The sequence below is a fragment of the Perca flavescens genome, chromosome 24, assembly GCF_004354835.1.
Source record: "Perca flavescens isolate YP-PL-M2 chromosome 24, PFLA_1.0, whole genome shotgun sequence".
Taxonomy (NCBI): domain Eukaryota; kingdom Metazoa; phylum Chordata; class Actinopteri; order Perciformes; family Percidae; genus Perca; species Perca flavescens.
The window spans coordinates 16177248-16193424 of NC_041354.1; the positions used below are offsets into that span (position 1 = coordinate 16177248).

The window sequence follows — 16177 nt, forward strand, 5'->3', positions numbered from 1 at the left end:
GACGACATGCAGCAAAGGGCCGTGGGTTGGAATCAAACCCCGGGGCCACTGCGGTAAGAACTGGGCCTTGGTACATGATGGGGCACACGCTCTACCAGGTGAGCTACCTGGGCGCCCCCGAATTCAATGTCTTCCTAATTCCAAAATCCGACGAAACAGATTGACTTCCATAGTAGATGTTACTACAATGACATTATGGGGGTATTACAGCAACATAATAATGAATATGAATACATTCAAAAACCAAAATCAAATGATTTTCAAAGCAATACATCCGTTTTACCTGAAGGGGGCGCTGTACACTTCAATGTTACATGGAAACAGTCGATGTGGACTTCCTGTGTTGTAAAATGTAGGCACAAAAAAAAGTTTTAGTCAATAAAATGTCACAATATCCCATTTAATGTTTGGAGTCACATCAGGAACAATCAAAAACAACTGTGATTGTAACCTATTCATTCACATAAATACAATATTTACCATTCAAACCTTTATTAGGGTAAAATAGTATATTTTCGTTAATATACCAGTTACATTTTTGGACGGGAAAAACCGCATAAGTATTCTGCATTTCTTATGAAGCAGATGTTTTAGAATAATACCTTCCACACTGTGAAGCAGATTGGAAATCCGAAAAAATGAACTGCAGAATCTAAAGTCTCTTTGCAGGCGTGCAGATGCTCCTGTGAGGATTTACTGTAAGCAACGACGCAGAGGCAACAGCAGCAGTAAAAAAAGTCCAAGATTTCTCTCTGAAATGTAGCGGAGTAGAAGTAGAAAGTGGCACGAGAAGAAAAGACTCATTTAAAGTACAAGTACCTCAAACATTTGGACTTAAGTACAGTACTGGAGTAAATGTACTCAGTTACATTCCACCGCTGGACAACAGCTGCCTGGAAATATTGCTCCATTTTAATCTTGTCTAACTGTGCCAGCATGTAACATTGCGTTTCGGTCATATATTTGAGAAGGAAACAAAAGAAAGAAGGACGCGCATCAGTAGTCCGACTCGTCGGAAAGCTGTCCTTGCTGCGTCCAGTGCTTCCTCTTCTTCTCCTTCTTCCTCTTCCTCTCGCCCATCAGCATGGCGGCCAGCACCGTTATCACCACTGTGATGGTGATGACGAGCACGGTGACCGTCTCGGCGAGGCACAGCTCCGCGTCCACGTCCGTCAGCCGGTAGTCCCTGAGGACCGCCGGCTCCGCGCAGGTCAGGTTGTAGTAGTCGTCCAGGAAGAGCCTCTGGATGCTCCGCAGCTTCCGGAAAACCCTCTGCAGGTCGCAGTCGCAGTTCCACGGGTTCCCCTCCAGCAGGATGTGGGCGCTGTACGCGTGGATGCCAAGGAACGCCTTGAAGTCGACGGTGGACATCCGGTTGTGGGCCAGGTTGAGCAGCGTCACGCTGGCGAGCGGCCTGAAGACGCCCGTCTCCATCTCGCCGATCAGGTTCCCAGCCAGGTTGAGGACCTCCAGGGAGCGCAGCATGGAGAACGTCCCGCTCCGCAGCGACGTCAGCCGGTTGTCCCGGAGGTGGAGCTGCCGCAGGCTGCTCATGGCGGAGAACGATCGCACCTGGATGGTGCGGATGCCGTTGGCGGTCAGGTTCAACCGCTGGAGGGCATCCAGGTGCAGGAAGCTGCGGCTGTCCAGGCTCGTCAGGCGGTTGTGGGCGAGCTGCAGCTCCTTCAGGACAGCCAGGCCGGCGGAGAAACCCTCCGTCAGGGCAGAGATGCGGTTCCAGCTCAGGTCCAGTTTCTGAAGGAACTCCATGTGGGAGAAGGCGGCGTCCTCCACCACGCTGATGTTGTTGTTCTGCAGCAGCAGGATTCGGAGCTTGCGGGTCTTGGCGAAGGAGCGTTCGGGGATGGCGGAGATTTGGTTGTCGGACAGGTCCAGGAGCTCGGTGTTGGGGGGTACTCTGGTGGGCAGCTGGGCGAAGAGCGCCCGGGAGCAGATGGTGAACTTCAGATCACCTCGACAGTCGCAGCCTGGCTCACACCAGCTGCCGCGAGACCTGGAGGACGCCTCCGTCACTGCCAGGACGAGGAACAGGAACTCCTTCATGGCGCCAAAGCTCTCTGAAAACAACCACAGACAGCGGTTTAGCCTCCTCTGATTGAGGCCAAATACTGTATGTCTTATGATTTAACTGTTGATAAAATGGCTAAAAGGTTTATCAGGTGCTACTCCAATATAATTGGCTGGTGCAGACATACACAACTCCTGTTAAATTGAATAAATACAACACTAATATACCTGACCTTTGTTTTAAATGCAATGAGTGTCTGGGAGTGTGCCTGTAAAACTATCTTCATGTTGTCTGTGAATATTCCACTTGACCCTAAGGCTACATTTGGCAATACCGACACTGACATTTCGCCGCCTGATTGGGTCACAAGGTCTTGTTCTCTGAGACTAAGCTACTAAAGTTACCATGGCAACTACCAGCAACGCTGCCTCCTGTTTATGCCCAGTATACGAGAATGTTAGTTTAAACGGATGTTATTGCTTCGACGACGACGGCAGAAATACTGACTTGCTGTTTTCGCCCCTTAGCCCAAATGCCTCACAGTTAACCGACTACTTCTAGATATATTTGCCTAAAGCCTCCAAAACACCACAAACAATGAAGTACAAAGATATGTACATTATTTACACATTGGGTTGTCTCATAAAACCACTGCACCTCCTCCGTTGCTCCTCTGTCACAAGGCGTCCCCCATGGATCGGTGCTTGGTCCTCTACTTTTCATCCTCTATATCCTGCCACTCGAAAAATATACGCAAACATTATCTCCACTTCCACTGCTACGCCGATGAGGTCCAGATCTACCTTTCCACCAAATCCATCACCACAGTTACCTCCTCTACTCTGACCTCACCGATATGCAAACTAATTTCTTCCAACTCAACGACAATAAATCTAATATGATCATCATCACCCCCCAAATCCTTCACCAAAAAAAAACCTCAACTTCAGTCCCTCCATCAACAACTCCACCCTGTCTCCATCCCCGCACATCCGCCGCCTTCGAGTCATCTTCAACAGCAACTTCACTTTTTAACGTCACATCAACCAAACCACCAGTTCTGCCTATTTCCACCTAAAAAATACTGCCCGTAAACATACCCCACTTGCTCTGCCGCCAAAATTGATGCACGCCTTCATTACTTTCAGAATTGACTACAGTATCCTCTACGGTTCATCTGCAAAAGCCTTAAAGCTACATTGTGTAATAATTTCTCCCATCTAGCGGTGAAATTGTATATGACAACCAACTGAATACTACTTTTTAGCCACTCCCATTCCGAGCCTTTTTTAACTCCTACGGTGGCCTAACCCAAAATCAGCTCTTGGTATCTCCATCGTTTACATGCAGCTGTTCTAGCCACTCCACTTGTTGCTTTGCCTGTCACGTTGTCGTTTTAATTCTCTTTTTCGCTTCCCTGGTGAGTAATCTCCCCCTGGCATTCGTCACGGTGCCACTGAGTGTAAGAGGGTGAAATGAGGAGGTATGTCCCTCTTTGGCTAATTTATTTTAAAGATGGAGGCACAACAGGGCAGAATACATACGAGCGACCCGCTCGTATGTATTCTGAATGATTCTGAATGGCAGATTCTACACTTACAAGAATACATTGATTAGTTGGTGGAAGTAATTACACATGAATGAGCACATATTTGTGAATGAACAAAGGGTTTTTGCTAAGAAAAAGTGTATGGGCCTATTTTAGTCTTTACTTAGTCAGTCGCGCTCATGGTTTTAAATGCAAACAGGTTGAAGCAGGTTCTCCAAAACCATTTTGTATTGCTTGTGAGACCTGTGTTTTAAACCGTTAAGGAACCCAACCGAAATAAAAGCTTTTGATACACTTGGATTCTTTTCCTCTCCTTGCTCTGGCAAAGAGTGCCTGAAGAAAGTTTGTTATTACTGATCCCTTTTACGTCTTACAATATCTAAAAATTAATCAGAATGTTATTGTAGTAAATGAAGAAACGGAACAGATACAGTAGATGGGATAAGGATTTAAAAAGATATAAATACAGATACAGATGGCTTTATTTATCCCCAAAGTGCAATTCAGACTCTACAGTCCACTGAAACATATGATATACATTGATACTGCCAGTCTGACAGAGGGAGCACAATAAAAAGGCATATGGGAAAGTGTGAAATGCAGAAGTATACAACAAGAAAAACATTTGAGATAACTGAATGAAGTACGATAAAGAGAGACGAAATAAAAGTTTTAAAAAGAGCAACATTTTCCTCTAAGTGACAAAAAAACGTCCTCTGTATAAACTCTGGTTATAATGCTTAAGGTGTTGTCTTACCGGCAGCTGCTTTCCGTGTTTGCCCCGTCTATTTTCACCTGCTGGTGGTCGTCAACACGCAGCGGGACGGCATGTGGAAACTGGGCAAGATGGAGGCGAGGGGAGGGGAGGTTGTCACGGCCCGGGGGATCCACACCACAAAGAGACAGAGTGATGGAAAGAGACACAGAGAGATGAGAGGCGAGAGGGGAGGGAGAACGCGTCAATTATTCACCAGGCAGCGCCATGGGGGAGGGCGGGGGGTGGTTGTGGGAGGGGGTTATAGGACGGAGGCAAGCTTTAAGAGATTGTAGCCAAACTGGGCCACACGGCTGAGAATTAGACGGTCTGAACAGATTTGATAGATTGCAGGGCGGAGGTGGCGTTGAACTATTTATAGATCTGTGTTTAATCACAAAACAACGGAGTGTTAGAATTTATTTTTGATCCAGATCTGTGGCAAGCACTCCTTCTTGCCAAGTGACTATATGTAACTTTTTAAAATTTTTCATCTGATGATCATATGGCTTGTAACAGGAAATTAGACTTACAGTGAAAACGAACGCTATTATTATATAGTTTTTATTAATGCCTTTGCAAAGTCACAAAATGATTTATGGCAGGTCGGCGGCGCTATAGTAACACATTCTGACGGGTCACAGATTTCTTTGTAACACGGGAAAAGCCTGCGTTAGTGTTAGCGTATCCAGTCAGGTAAAAAGGTAGCAGGAGATTTCTTTATGTAGGCCTAATTGTATTCTAATTCTATTTTAGAAGTTATCTGCTGTAGCTATGGCTGATACTGGGGCAGGGCCATCACAGAATGAAAGGAAATTAAAGGACAATTCCGGCGCAAAACGAACCTAGGGGTTAATAACAGATGAGTACCCACTCGATTGCTCTCTGGGACATGTTTTTTTAAACAAGCTAGCGCGGACTACTGATTAGCTTACAACGCTAGTATTCGGGTCACAGGGAAAGTAACAACAAATTGCTATTTATACCACTAAAAACGCTTAAATATCACCACACTTCAACGGTAGCATAATGAGGGTCCCTAAACGTTAACCGAAGCATTGAGAACATTGTAAGTATACAGACAGTACAGCGTTTGCTTTTACTATCCCTGTGCCCTGATTACTAGCATTGTAAGCTAATGAGCGGTCCGCGCTAGCTTGTTTCATTGACAGAATTGTCCTTTAAACAAAGCACAGACAACGGGCGAAACAGAGTAATTGTCTCCATCTGTTGAAAGCCCGACCGAGATTGTAAATGATTCAAAAATGTCCCCGAATTTGCCCTCAGGTATGTAATATGTCTAATTCATTCATAAGATAACTTCATGCGCAATGCAGTTGTACGCCAGTAGCCTGTATTAACGCGGACGTTTTATTCCTTTTAGTCCGTGTTTGTGTTGGCCTACTATTTTCCTTTTCCCTTGTCGCTCTGGACTTGTGTAAAGCATCCTTCGGGGTCATAAAATGTGCTGTATTAACCCAAGTTATTATTACGTTGGTTGCTACAACAATCTCTTAATGCTTTGGCTTGTGGCACAGCAACCCAGTCTCACGGCAGTTCGTGAAACGGTCACGTAATATAATTTATTGATTCGTGTACACGGACACGTTTTTCTCAGAGTTTTTTAGACTAATGTATGTAGATTAATGTAAAGAGCGACGGTACGGTAGCGAGAAGTATGAAAGGCCAAAAATGCGCTTAGGGAGATTGGTTGCGGTGGACGGGTCAAACAACACAGGACTTTCACCCCGGAGACCGTTTCCTTTCCCCATTGTTCTTTTCCTAAACTCAACCGTCCCGTTGTTGTCTCGGCCCGGAATCGTGCTGTGATCATGAAAGATGCTTCCCATTAAAATACTTTAGTATAAAAAAAGGGTGAGGCTATTTGCACCCCTGGTACAATTAGCAGTGTATGGTATTTGTACCCTGGTGCAATTAGAAGTGCTATTCGTACCCTGGTGCAATTAGAAATTAATGCTATTCGTACCCTGGTGCAATTAGAAATGAATGCTATTCGTACCCTGCCGGTGCACACAGCAATGTATGCTATTTGCACCCCTGTGCATTTACAGTAGGCTACCTTGGCATATATTTACACAAAGTTATCCATACTACTCATGTATTAGGCTACACCTTTTTGGAATATTATTGCCCTGACATTCTTACCCTAACCATAACCAATCCCACTCCTCTTGCCTAAACCTAACAAACCCAACCAGAGCAGGCATATTCATGAGTCTTCCCCTACTACCCTGCAAAAAAAAGAAGAAAAATTTCGCATTTGCGGGCCCTGACTTGCGCAATTGCATGCAAATTATCCAATCCAAAATAAAAAAATAAGATTGCCTCACAGTGGAATCAAACTCCAAACTCCCATACCAAAGGTAAGCATACTAACCACTTACCTAGCAGTTCTTACGGACTGTTGTATGAACTGTTTATCACTTGGTTTCTTTAAGCCTCGGTTGCTAGGTAACGGTACTGTATACAAAAAATAGGTACTAGCTAACAAACTAACGGTTGTATGCTTTCACTGAAGACAGAAAGCGCAACTGTAGTATCCATTTTCCGCTGAAAAATTCAATAGTTATAAACTTTAGAGACAAAACTTTGCCAGTTTTTGCGGTCATGGAAGATGAACGTCCGCCATGATTTTGGTGCACGCGAGCAACGTGTTTTCGAAAAAAAAAAAACTAGATAAACATGTCCGTGTACACAAATCAATAGATAAAAAATGACGTGACAATTTCACGTACTGCCGTGAGATCGCGTTGGACACAGTGACAGTGATACCCGGTTTATCTCACGATGCATCCAAAGTAGGCTAAGTTACCGTATGCTACACTTGAAATGCAACGATGCATCTGTATCTTATTCTCTTATTGTAAAGGAATGATTTTTTTGTTCCGAGCAAAATATTCATCGCAACTATATATATACTGATATTGAATCTAATTTTATTTATTCTCCTGTATTGTTCAAAACTTTCTGCGTATTCAAAAACATCACACGTGTTTCGGGGTGTTTGTTTTTTAGGAATCATGTACATCTGTTATCATGTTAACCTTAGCCATAAGCTACACCACTGCATTCGGCAAAAACAAGCTACAATGTAAGTTATTGGGCGATTGTGCAGCTTCAATTTTACGTCCACAAAAGTGCTCGTTTTGCCCCCCCGACAGGCTCAGATTGGTATTCTTAGTGTGACGGATATCAGAAGCGAGCTGCGGCCCAGATGTGACATTATTTCTGCTCCTCTGTGGGATAAAGCGGGGATGTATTGGATAGATGGTGATGAGGAGCAGACCTGTTGGTCACAGAGAGAAAGATTACACTAATACCGTCCAAATCCCCTGGCCCAGATACCCCCCCCAACCCCCGCGGCCGCTGTCCATCCACCTCCATTAATCGAGGAATCACAGCGTGAAGCCAAGATTGTACCACGGTAAAGAAAAAGAACAGAAAAAAAGCTATTAGCTGAGTCATATTTCCCCCCCTAAAGCTGTGAATGTGTTCAAGATATTAGTTATGTTTTCTGCAACAACTTCTTCCCACAAACCATCAGACTCCTAAACTCAAATTAACCCCCTAAATAACCCCCTGCAGGGAGCCTCATGTGAACTATGATACTGCAATAACAGTATTTATTTATAAACGTGCAATATCAAAATAAATTTAAATATGCAATAATGTGCAATAAATTGTATATGCCGCCATTCAATATGTGCAATAATAATATTTACGCTGCTGGTAAACTCCCTTTTTAGCGTCATATTTTAATGTAAAACTAACTCTCTGTGGCATTTGTATTTTTTTTTTTTTACACTATTTTGGTTTTAGTTAAAGGAGAATTTCGGTCGATTTCAACACGTAACTCTGTTGTCAGCAGCGATCAAAACGAAAATAATCGGTGGTGCCTGCACAGAGTTATGCTCCTGCTACATTTAGCACCCAGGCGGCTGAAACGGGGCAGGTTTTAAACGTGCTTTTAGCCTCTTAACATGTTCGAGATGTCATTACAAGCGCCTAGCCATGGGAACTGATTCCTTCCGAGTGAACACAGTGAATATGACTGCAGTAGATGTGAAAGAAATGCATAAAAGTTGTGTTAATTCAGACAGTCCACATACTGTACCCCTGTTGAGTTGCGGTATTCCGGTGAAGTCCACACAAGTTGATTGTGGAACTCATACAATCCAATATTCCAAAACGTATTTTTTCCACCAAAAAACAATGGTAGTATTTATGGGCCAGTGGAACGAAATTTCGTTTGTAAAGTTGAATGACAATAAAAGTGCCTAATGCAGAACAGTGTGACAGTTACACGATTATTACTGCTGTAAAGTAACTCATGACTCCAGTTGTAGTTGAAGGTATTTCCCTCTGAGGATAACATAACATTTTAAGTAAATGTACCTCAAATCTGTCTTAATATCAGATTTGTGAGGATTTATTTCTTGCAGGACGTGTAGACATAATATCATCTGAACAGGAATATTGATGTTTGTTTTGTTTTGACTGTATGTGCCGTGTTCACCTGTTGGTCCCATTAAAGTCACTGTTTTATTAACAAAGCCCTCTGCTAACATCATAAAAAATGTATGGTTGTATAATAAAACATTAACCTTCAGGGGGAAAAGGCAGATGTCACAAATTATTATTATCTTATAATACGGTGCTGCAGATAATTTAGTTTTGTAAAATGTTTTGGAAATGTTTTTGGAAACATTGGAGCTACAGCCAGCAGACGGTTAGCTTAGCTTAGCATATAAACTGGTAACGGGGGGAAACAGCTAGCCCTCAGTTTTGCAGTGTGTCTTGCTAGTTAGTGTTAGTTTTAAGAGTGGGTTCTCAAAAAAGTCCTCCTCCAACACAAGCAGTAGCTTACATTATACTAATAATTATCTGCCGTTGTTATCGCCTTCTTCAGCATTTTTGCCGCCTTCTTTTGACGTTTTGTCGCTTTTTTTCAATGTTTTTGCTGCTTTTTTCAGGAAAGAAAACATTTTTTTGTGTGTTTTCTTTAACAAGCTTTTACTTTTTGGTCTCACAGTGTAGCAGGAGTGGAAGTCGTGGTAGTAGTTGTACAAGTGAAAACACATTTTAGTACGGCGAATGATTCTCAATAATTATCATGTTATGCATTTCCTGACAGTTGTGTGAGTCTCTGCAGACTCGTCAGACAGCTCAGTCAGTGATGGTACAGTAGGGTTTCCTCTCACAGATATTGGGTGTCTGCAGGGATCCAGTTTCAGCGCAGCCTTTTGACTAGAACCGGATGATTGTGCAGCAGCTATCAGCTGCTTCAGTCACCTTGCTACGGTACACCTACTCGGTTATTGTTTCTGGGTGAACATCTCCGGGAGACGTTGGGAAATAAGGCCGACGGATGTGTTTTGTTTTTATTGTATTCACATTTTTCTACCTTCACTATCTTCAGTTTCAGTTTCTCTTAATACACACACAAAAAAAAAAGAATTATGATTATGTTGATGAAAATCAAACTCAATATACCATCTCTACTGCTACTGAATTTGACAGTACATTTTTTAAATAAAAGATAAATATTTTTCGAAAATATAACAGATTTGTTTCATGGCACAGTTGTTCATTGTCCAATAGAGACAGAGCGCATTAAGTCATAATGTTAGCTTTTACCGGAGGGAAAAACAACTCTCTACAGCTCTCCATTGACTTGTATTGCATGAAGGTGTCCTCCTCGTCAACTCCGTCTGCTAGCAAACAACAGAAAAATTCTTAAAAGCTGCTGTGTGGTGATATTCACTACCAACAATGTATAGAACCCAGAACTTAAGTTTTTTCATAAGCTGCCGCCCGGAAAAACTGAGTTTTTGTTTAGGAATCCGCAGAGAATGGGGAGACACTAAGCTAACGATATGTCGACATGTGTTAGCTTAACTCACAGACATATAGTTAGCCTAAAACATTTGGATATTCGTCTTGGTAACAAAAGGGTTTGTAAAAAATAATGTTTTCCCCGTTCTCCCTGTTGATTCCTCACATGTTTCCACTTTTTTCTTCAAAAAAGTGAGGACTCAGCAGGGAGAATGGGGAGACTGTGGAATCCTGACGCTAAAGCTAACGTTATGTCCAACGTTTCGTGTGTTAGCTTAACTTACAGACAATACTGTATAGTTAGGCTGAAACCAGTCTATATCGAGGACGTTCCACTTCCCGTCACCTTCCTCTTTCTTTATGTTGGCGTTCTAACCTCCGGTGGATTTATGAGGACTATGGTTAACTGCTCCTCAGATCTCTGCAGGGTAAATCCAGACAGCTAGCTAGACTATCTGTTCAATCAGAGTTTTCTCTCGCACAACTGAAACTATTTTTGAACGTACACATGTTCCACCAAAACAAGTTCCTTTCTGAAGCTATTTTGCAGAGGCACCGTGGCAAGGAGAGACTAGGCTAAAACTGACATTTGGATATTTGACTAGTTAACAAAATGCTCGCTGCAAACGTAACGTCGGACATAACATTAGCTTAGTGTCTCCCCATTCTCTCGTCTGTATCCACTTTTGTCTTCATAGAAGCTCAGTTTGTTCAGGGCGGCAGCCTATAAAAACTTTTGTTCTGCGATTTCTGAGATTCTTTGTCAATATTCTGAGTTACTAAGTCAATATATTGAGATACTAATTCAATATTTTGAGTTAAATCAATATAGTGAGATATTAAGTCAATATATTGAGATACTAAGTCAATATTTTGAGATAAGTCAATATATTTAGATACTAAGTCAATATTTTGAGATAAATCAATATATTGAGATACTGAACAATATAGTGAGATATTAAGTCAATATTGAAATACTAAGTCAGTATTTTGAGATAAATTAATATATTGAGATACTAAGCCAATATATTGAGATTCTAAGTCAATATTTGACATTTTCTCATTACTTTGAGATTCTTAGTTTATATTCTGAGATACTAAATCAATATTTTGACCAGAGGTTGTGGTGACTTGAACTTCTACTATATCTAAAATAATTTTGTAGACATAACAATGGAATTTGCCACTAAATGTTGGTGTTAACTTTTTTTATACAATTTCACAAATTTCTACCCGGCAGAGGCTGATTTACCAAAAGGATCCTTTTAAAAAGGTGTAGCTACTTTACAGTTGATTATTACCTGATATTTAATCTGCATATTGTTTTTATTATTTTTGTTCAAAAAGGAGCAAAAAAAACCAACATTATAGAACGGCTTGTTTATTGCTAAGGAAAAATTAAATGATTTATTAAAAATGTAATTTTTCCGTGAACCATCACCTTATCGTGGTGGAGAGGTTTGTGTGTCTCTGTGAACCTGAGGGCTGTGTTGTCTGGAGCTTTGTGCTCCTGGTAGGGTCTCCCAAGGCAAAGTGGTCTCAGGTGAGGGGCCAGACAAAGAATGGTTCAAAAACCCCAATGAAGAAGCAAGGTAGAGATGGAGTGACCCTGCCCGGAGGAAGCCCGGGCCCCCGCCTGAGCCAGGCCCAGACGGCGGGCTCGCCGGGCGAGCGCCTGGTGGCCGGGTTTGCCACGGAGCCCGGCCGGGCACAGCCCGAAAAGCTACGTGGCTCCCATCTCTCCAGCCCATGGGCCCACCACCTGTGGGAGGAACCGTTGGGGTCGGGTGCGATGCCACATGGGTGGCAGTGAAGGTCAGGGGCCTCGACGGACCAGACCCGGGCGGCAGACGCTGGCTCTGGGGACGGGAACGTCACCTCTCTGTGGGGAAGGAGCCGGAACTGGTGCGGGAGGTGGAGCGCTACCGTTAGATCTGGTGGGGCTTACCTCTACGCACAGTCTCGGTTCTGGAACCATACTCCTGGATAGGGGTTGGACTCTTTTCTTCTCCGGAGTTGCCCAGGGTGTGAGGCGCCGGGCGGGTGTGGGGATACTCACAAGCCCCGGCTGAGCGCCGCTGTGTTGAAGTTTACCCCGTGGACGAGAGGGTCGCCTCCCTACGCCTGCGGGTTGTGGGGGGAAAACTCTGACTGTTGTTTGTGCATATGCACCAAACAGGAGTTCAGAGTATTCGGCCTTCTTGAGACCTTGACTGGAGTCCTGCATGGGGCTCCAGTGGGGGACTCCATTGTTCTGCTGGGGGACTTCAACGCACACGTGGGCAATGATGGAGACACCTGGAGAGGCGTGATTGGGAGGAACGGCCTCCCTGATCTAAACCAGAGTGGTTGTTTGTTGTTGGACTTCTGTGCTAGTCATGGATTGTCTATAACGAACACCATGTTCGAACATAGGGATGCTCATAAGTGTACCTGGTACCAGAGCACCCTAGGCCGAAGGTCAATGATCGATTTTATAATCGTTTCATCTGATCTGAGGCCGTATGTTTTGGACACTCGGGTGAAGAGAGGGGCTTTTCGTGCATCCCTGTGGAGGCTGGGGGCATTGAACCCGAGTGGACAATGTTCAAAGTTTCCATTGCTGAAGCTGCGGCGAGGAGCTGTGGTCTTAGGGTCTTAGGTGCCTCAAGGGGCGGTAACCCACGAACACCGTGGTGGACACCGGTGGTCAGGGAAGCCGTCCGACTGAAGAAGGAGTCTTTCCGGGATATGTTATCCCGGAGGACTCCGGAGGCAGTTGCAGGGTACCGAAGGGCCCGAAGGGCTGCAGCCTCTGCCGTGAAAGAGGCAAAGCAGCGGGTGTGGGAGAAGTTTGGAGAAGACATGGAGAAGGACTTTCGGTCGGCACCAAAGTGCTTCTGGAAAACTGTTTGCCACCTCAGGAGGGGGAAGGGGGAACCATCCAAGCTGTGTACAGTAAGGATGGGACACTGTTGACCTCAACTGAGGAGGTAATAGGACGGTGGAAGGAGCACTTTGAGGAACTCCTGAATCCGACTAATACCCTCTATGTTAGAGGCAGAGCTGGAGGATAACGGGGATTGTCGCCGATTTCCCAGGCGGAAGTCACTGATGTAGTCAAACAACTACACAGTGGCAAAGCCCCGGGATTGATGAGATCCGTCCAGAAATGCTCAAGGCTCTGGGTGTGGAGGGGCTGTCCTGGTTGACACGCCTCTTCAACATTGCGTGGAAGTCTGGGACGGTGCCAAAGGAGTGGCAGACTGGGGTGGTGGTTCCTCTTTTTAAAAGGGGACCAGAGGGTGTGTGCCAATTATAGGGGTATCACACTTCTCAGCCTCCCTGGTAAAGTCTACTCCAAGGTGCTGGAAAGGAGGGTTCGGCCGATAGTCGAACCTCGGGTTGAGGAGGAACAATGCGGATTCCGTCCTGGTCGTGGAACAACGGACCAGCTCTTCACTCTCAAGGATCCTGGATGGAGCCTGGGAGTATGCCCAACCGGTCTACATGTGTTTTGTGGATTTGGAGAAGGCGTATGACCGGGTCCCCCGGGAGATACTGTGGGAGGTGCTGCGGGAGTATGGGGTGAGGGGGTCTCTACTTAGGGCCATCCAATCTCTGTATGACCAAAGTGAGAGCTGTGTCCGGGTTCTCGGTAGTAAGTCGGACTCGTTTCAGGTGAGGGTTGGCCTCCGCCAGGGCTGCGCTTTGTCACCAATCCTGTTTGTAATATTTATGGACAGGATATCGAGGCGTAGTCGGGGTGGGGAGGGGTTGCAGTTTGGTGGGCTGGGGATCTCATCGCTGCTCTTTGCAGATGATGTGGTCCTGATGGCATCATCGGCCTGCGACCTTCAGCACTCACTGGATCGGTTCGCAACCGAGTGTGAAGCGGTTGGGATGAGGATCAGCACCTCTAAATCGGAGGCCATGGTTCTCAGCAGGAAACCGATGGAATGCCTTCTCCAGGTAGGGAATGAGTCCTTACCCCAAGTGAAGGAGTTCAAGTACCTTGGGGTTTTGTTCGCGAGTGAGGGGACAATGGAGCGGGAGATTGGTCGGAGAATCGGGCGCAGCGGGTGCGGTATTGCATTCAATCTATTGCACCGTTGTGACGAAAAGAGAGCTGAGCCAGAAGGCAAAGCTCTCGATCTACCGGGTCAGTTTTCGTTCCTACCCTCACCTATGGTCATGAAGGCTGGGTCATGACCGAAAGAACGAGATCCAGGGTACAAGCGGCGAAATGGGTTTCCTCAGGAGGGTGGCTGGCGTCTCCCTTAGAGATAGGGTGAGAAGCTCAGTCATCCGTGAGGAGCTCGGAGAGCCGCTGCTCCTTTGCGTCGAAAGGAGCCAGTTGAGGTGGTTCGGGCATCTGGTAAGGATGCCCCTGGGCGCCTCCCTAGGGAGGTGTTCCAGGCACGCCCAGCTGGGAGGAGGCCTCGGGAAGACCCAGGACTAGGTGGAGGGATTATATCTCCAACCTGGCCTGGGAACGCCGATCCCCCAGTCGGAGCTGGTTAATGTTGCTCGGGAAAGGGAAGTTTGGGGTTCCCTGCTGGAGCTGCTCCCCCCGCGACCCAACACCGGATAAGCGGACGAAGATGGATGGATGGATGGATGGGTAACAACAATAACTTATAAAAATAACTTACCGTATTTTTCGGACTATAAGTCGCTCGGAGTATAAGTCGCATCAGTCAAAAAATGCGTCATGAAGAGAAAAAAAACATATATAAGTCGCACCGGACTATAAGTCGCATTTATTTAGATTATAAATACAAGAGTTATTCAACTACACAATAGCACACAGAACAATACGCTGAATACGGTAGGTGTCCGGTATGTTAACGTAAAACATTAACAGTTATTGAACAATAGCACACACAACAACTAGCTACCAGGGCGTGGAGCGTGGAGGTATTAAAAGGCGTGGAGACGTAACTGAACCGTGAACGAGCCCCTCCCGACTCGTTCCTCCAGCTCTGGCCGTCTTGCTTTCAGCCCATGATTAGCCGATTAGCTTTCTTTGTTTTCTTCATTGCAGTAAGATTCACCTTTTCGCCAGTCTCCCTCATAAGTTTCTCCCTCATTTCAAACTCTCTTTCTGCTGCTTGATTACCGTTTTCGGCTGCATATTTTACTACCTGCAGTTTGTCATCTCTTTTCTTTCTCAGTTGTCTTTAGGAGCAGCGTTCTAGTTGTCACAAGCCTAGAGCGCCGTCTCGCGGCTGTAGACGGTAATGTTTTCAGTATGAATTAACATGTAAAAACATGTTAAATTATATATATTTTGATATATAAGTCGAACCTGACTATAAGTCGCAGAACCAGCCAAAGTAGGAAAAAAAGTGTGACTTATAGTCCGGAAAATATGGTATTTCACAAGTAAGTTCCTGTTAAACGACAAAAACAACCACTGGATAGGAAAAAGGGTATTTTACAACAACTTTGAATGCAGCACTACGCTGGCGGGGCAAATTTCAAGTGAACGCAACATCTGTGTTTTTCAGACAACAGCAGCGGCACACTGTCATATGTTCCTCTCCAGTGAAATACAGTCACACTTTCACACCGTTTAGCTTTCAGCATTTTAGCTGTTTACTCCAGCTGCTAGCTAACGATAGGCTAACGTTACTTGCTGTTGAGTGTAGTGTTAACTAGCGTAACATGCGGCGATGTTTAGGTTGCCTCTAACGTCCGTTTTCGGAGCATCTGAGAGAAGCGCAGGCATTTCAGTGGCACCGCGTTGCAATTCGGTCCGGTAGATAACGGTCGTTAAGGCACCGGTGCCGTATTAGCACCGGGTCTCTCCTTTTCTGTCAACGATGTGATGTAATCTGTAACATAGACGTAATGAGTGGCACATGACGTGAACTAAAATGGCATTTTAGTTTGTTTGAGTTTTAACTTGTCCAGTGGGACAAGTAAATTTCTCTTCCACTTGCCCTACAAAAAATCCATTTGTCCCGGACAAGCGGACAAGCCTTAATGTCGAGCCCTGGAAAAG

At 44.9% G+C, this 16177-nt stretch overlaps 1 protein-coding gene across 1 annotated transcript in view; it reads right to left on the reverse strand.

The window, feature by feature from the left end:
- Nucleotides 1–911: 911 nt before the first annotated feature.
- LOC114550728 (leucine-rich repeat-containing protein 3B) overlaps nt 912–16177 on the reverse strand; it is a 29165-nt gene continuing 13899 nt past the window's right edge. Inside the window, exons 5-6 of the mRNA XM_028571515.1 lie at nt 4336–4415; nt 912–2078 (exon numbers count right to left, since the gene is read on the reverse strand). Of these exons, the coding sequence (XP_028427316.1) occupies nt 997–2064 (1068 nt within the window). The 5' untranslated portion in view covers nt 2065–2078; nt 4336–4415 and the 3' untranslated portion in view covers nt 912–996. The remainder of the gene's footprint in view (nt 2079–4335; nt 4416–16177) is intronic.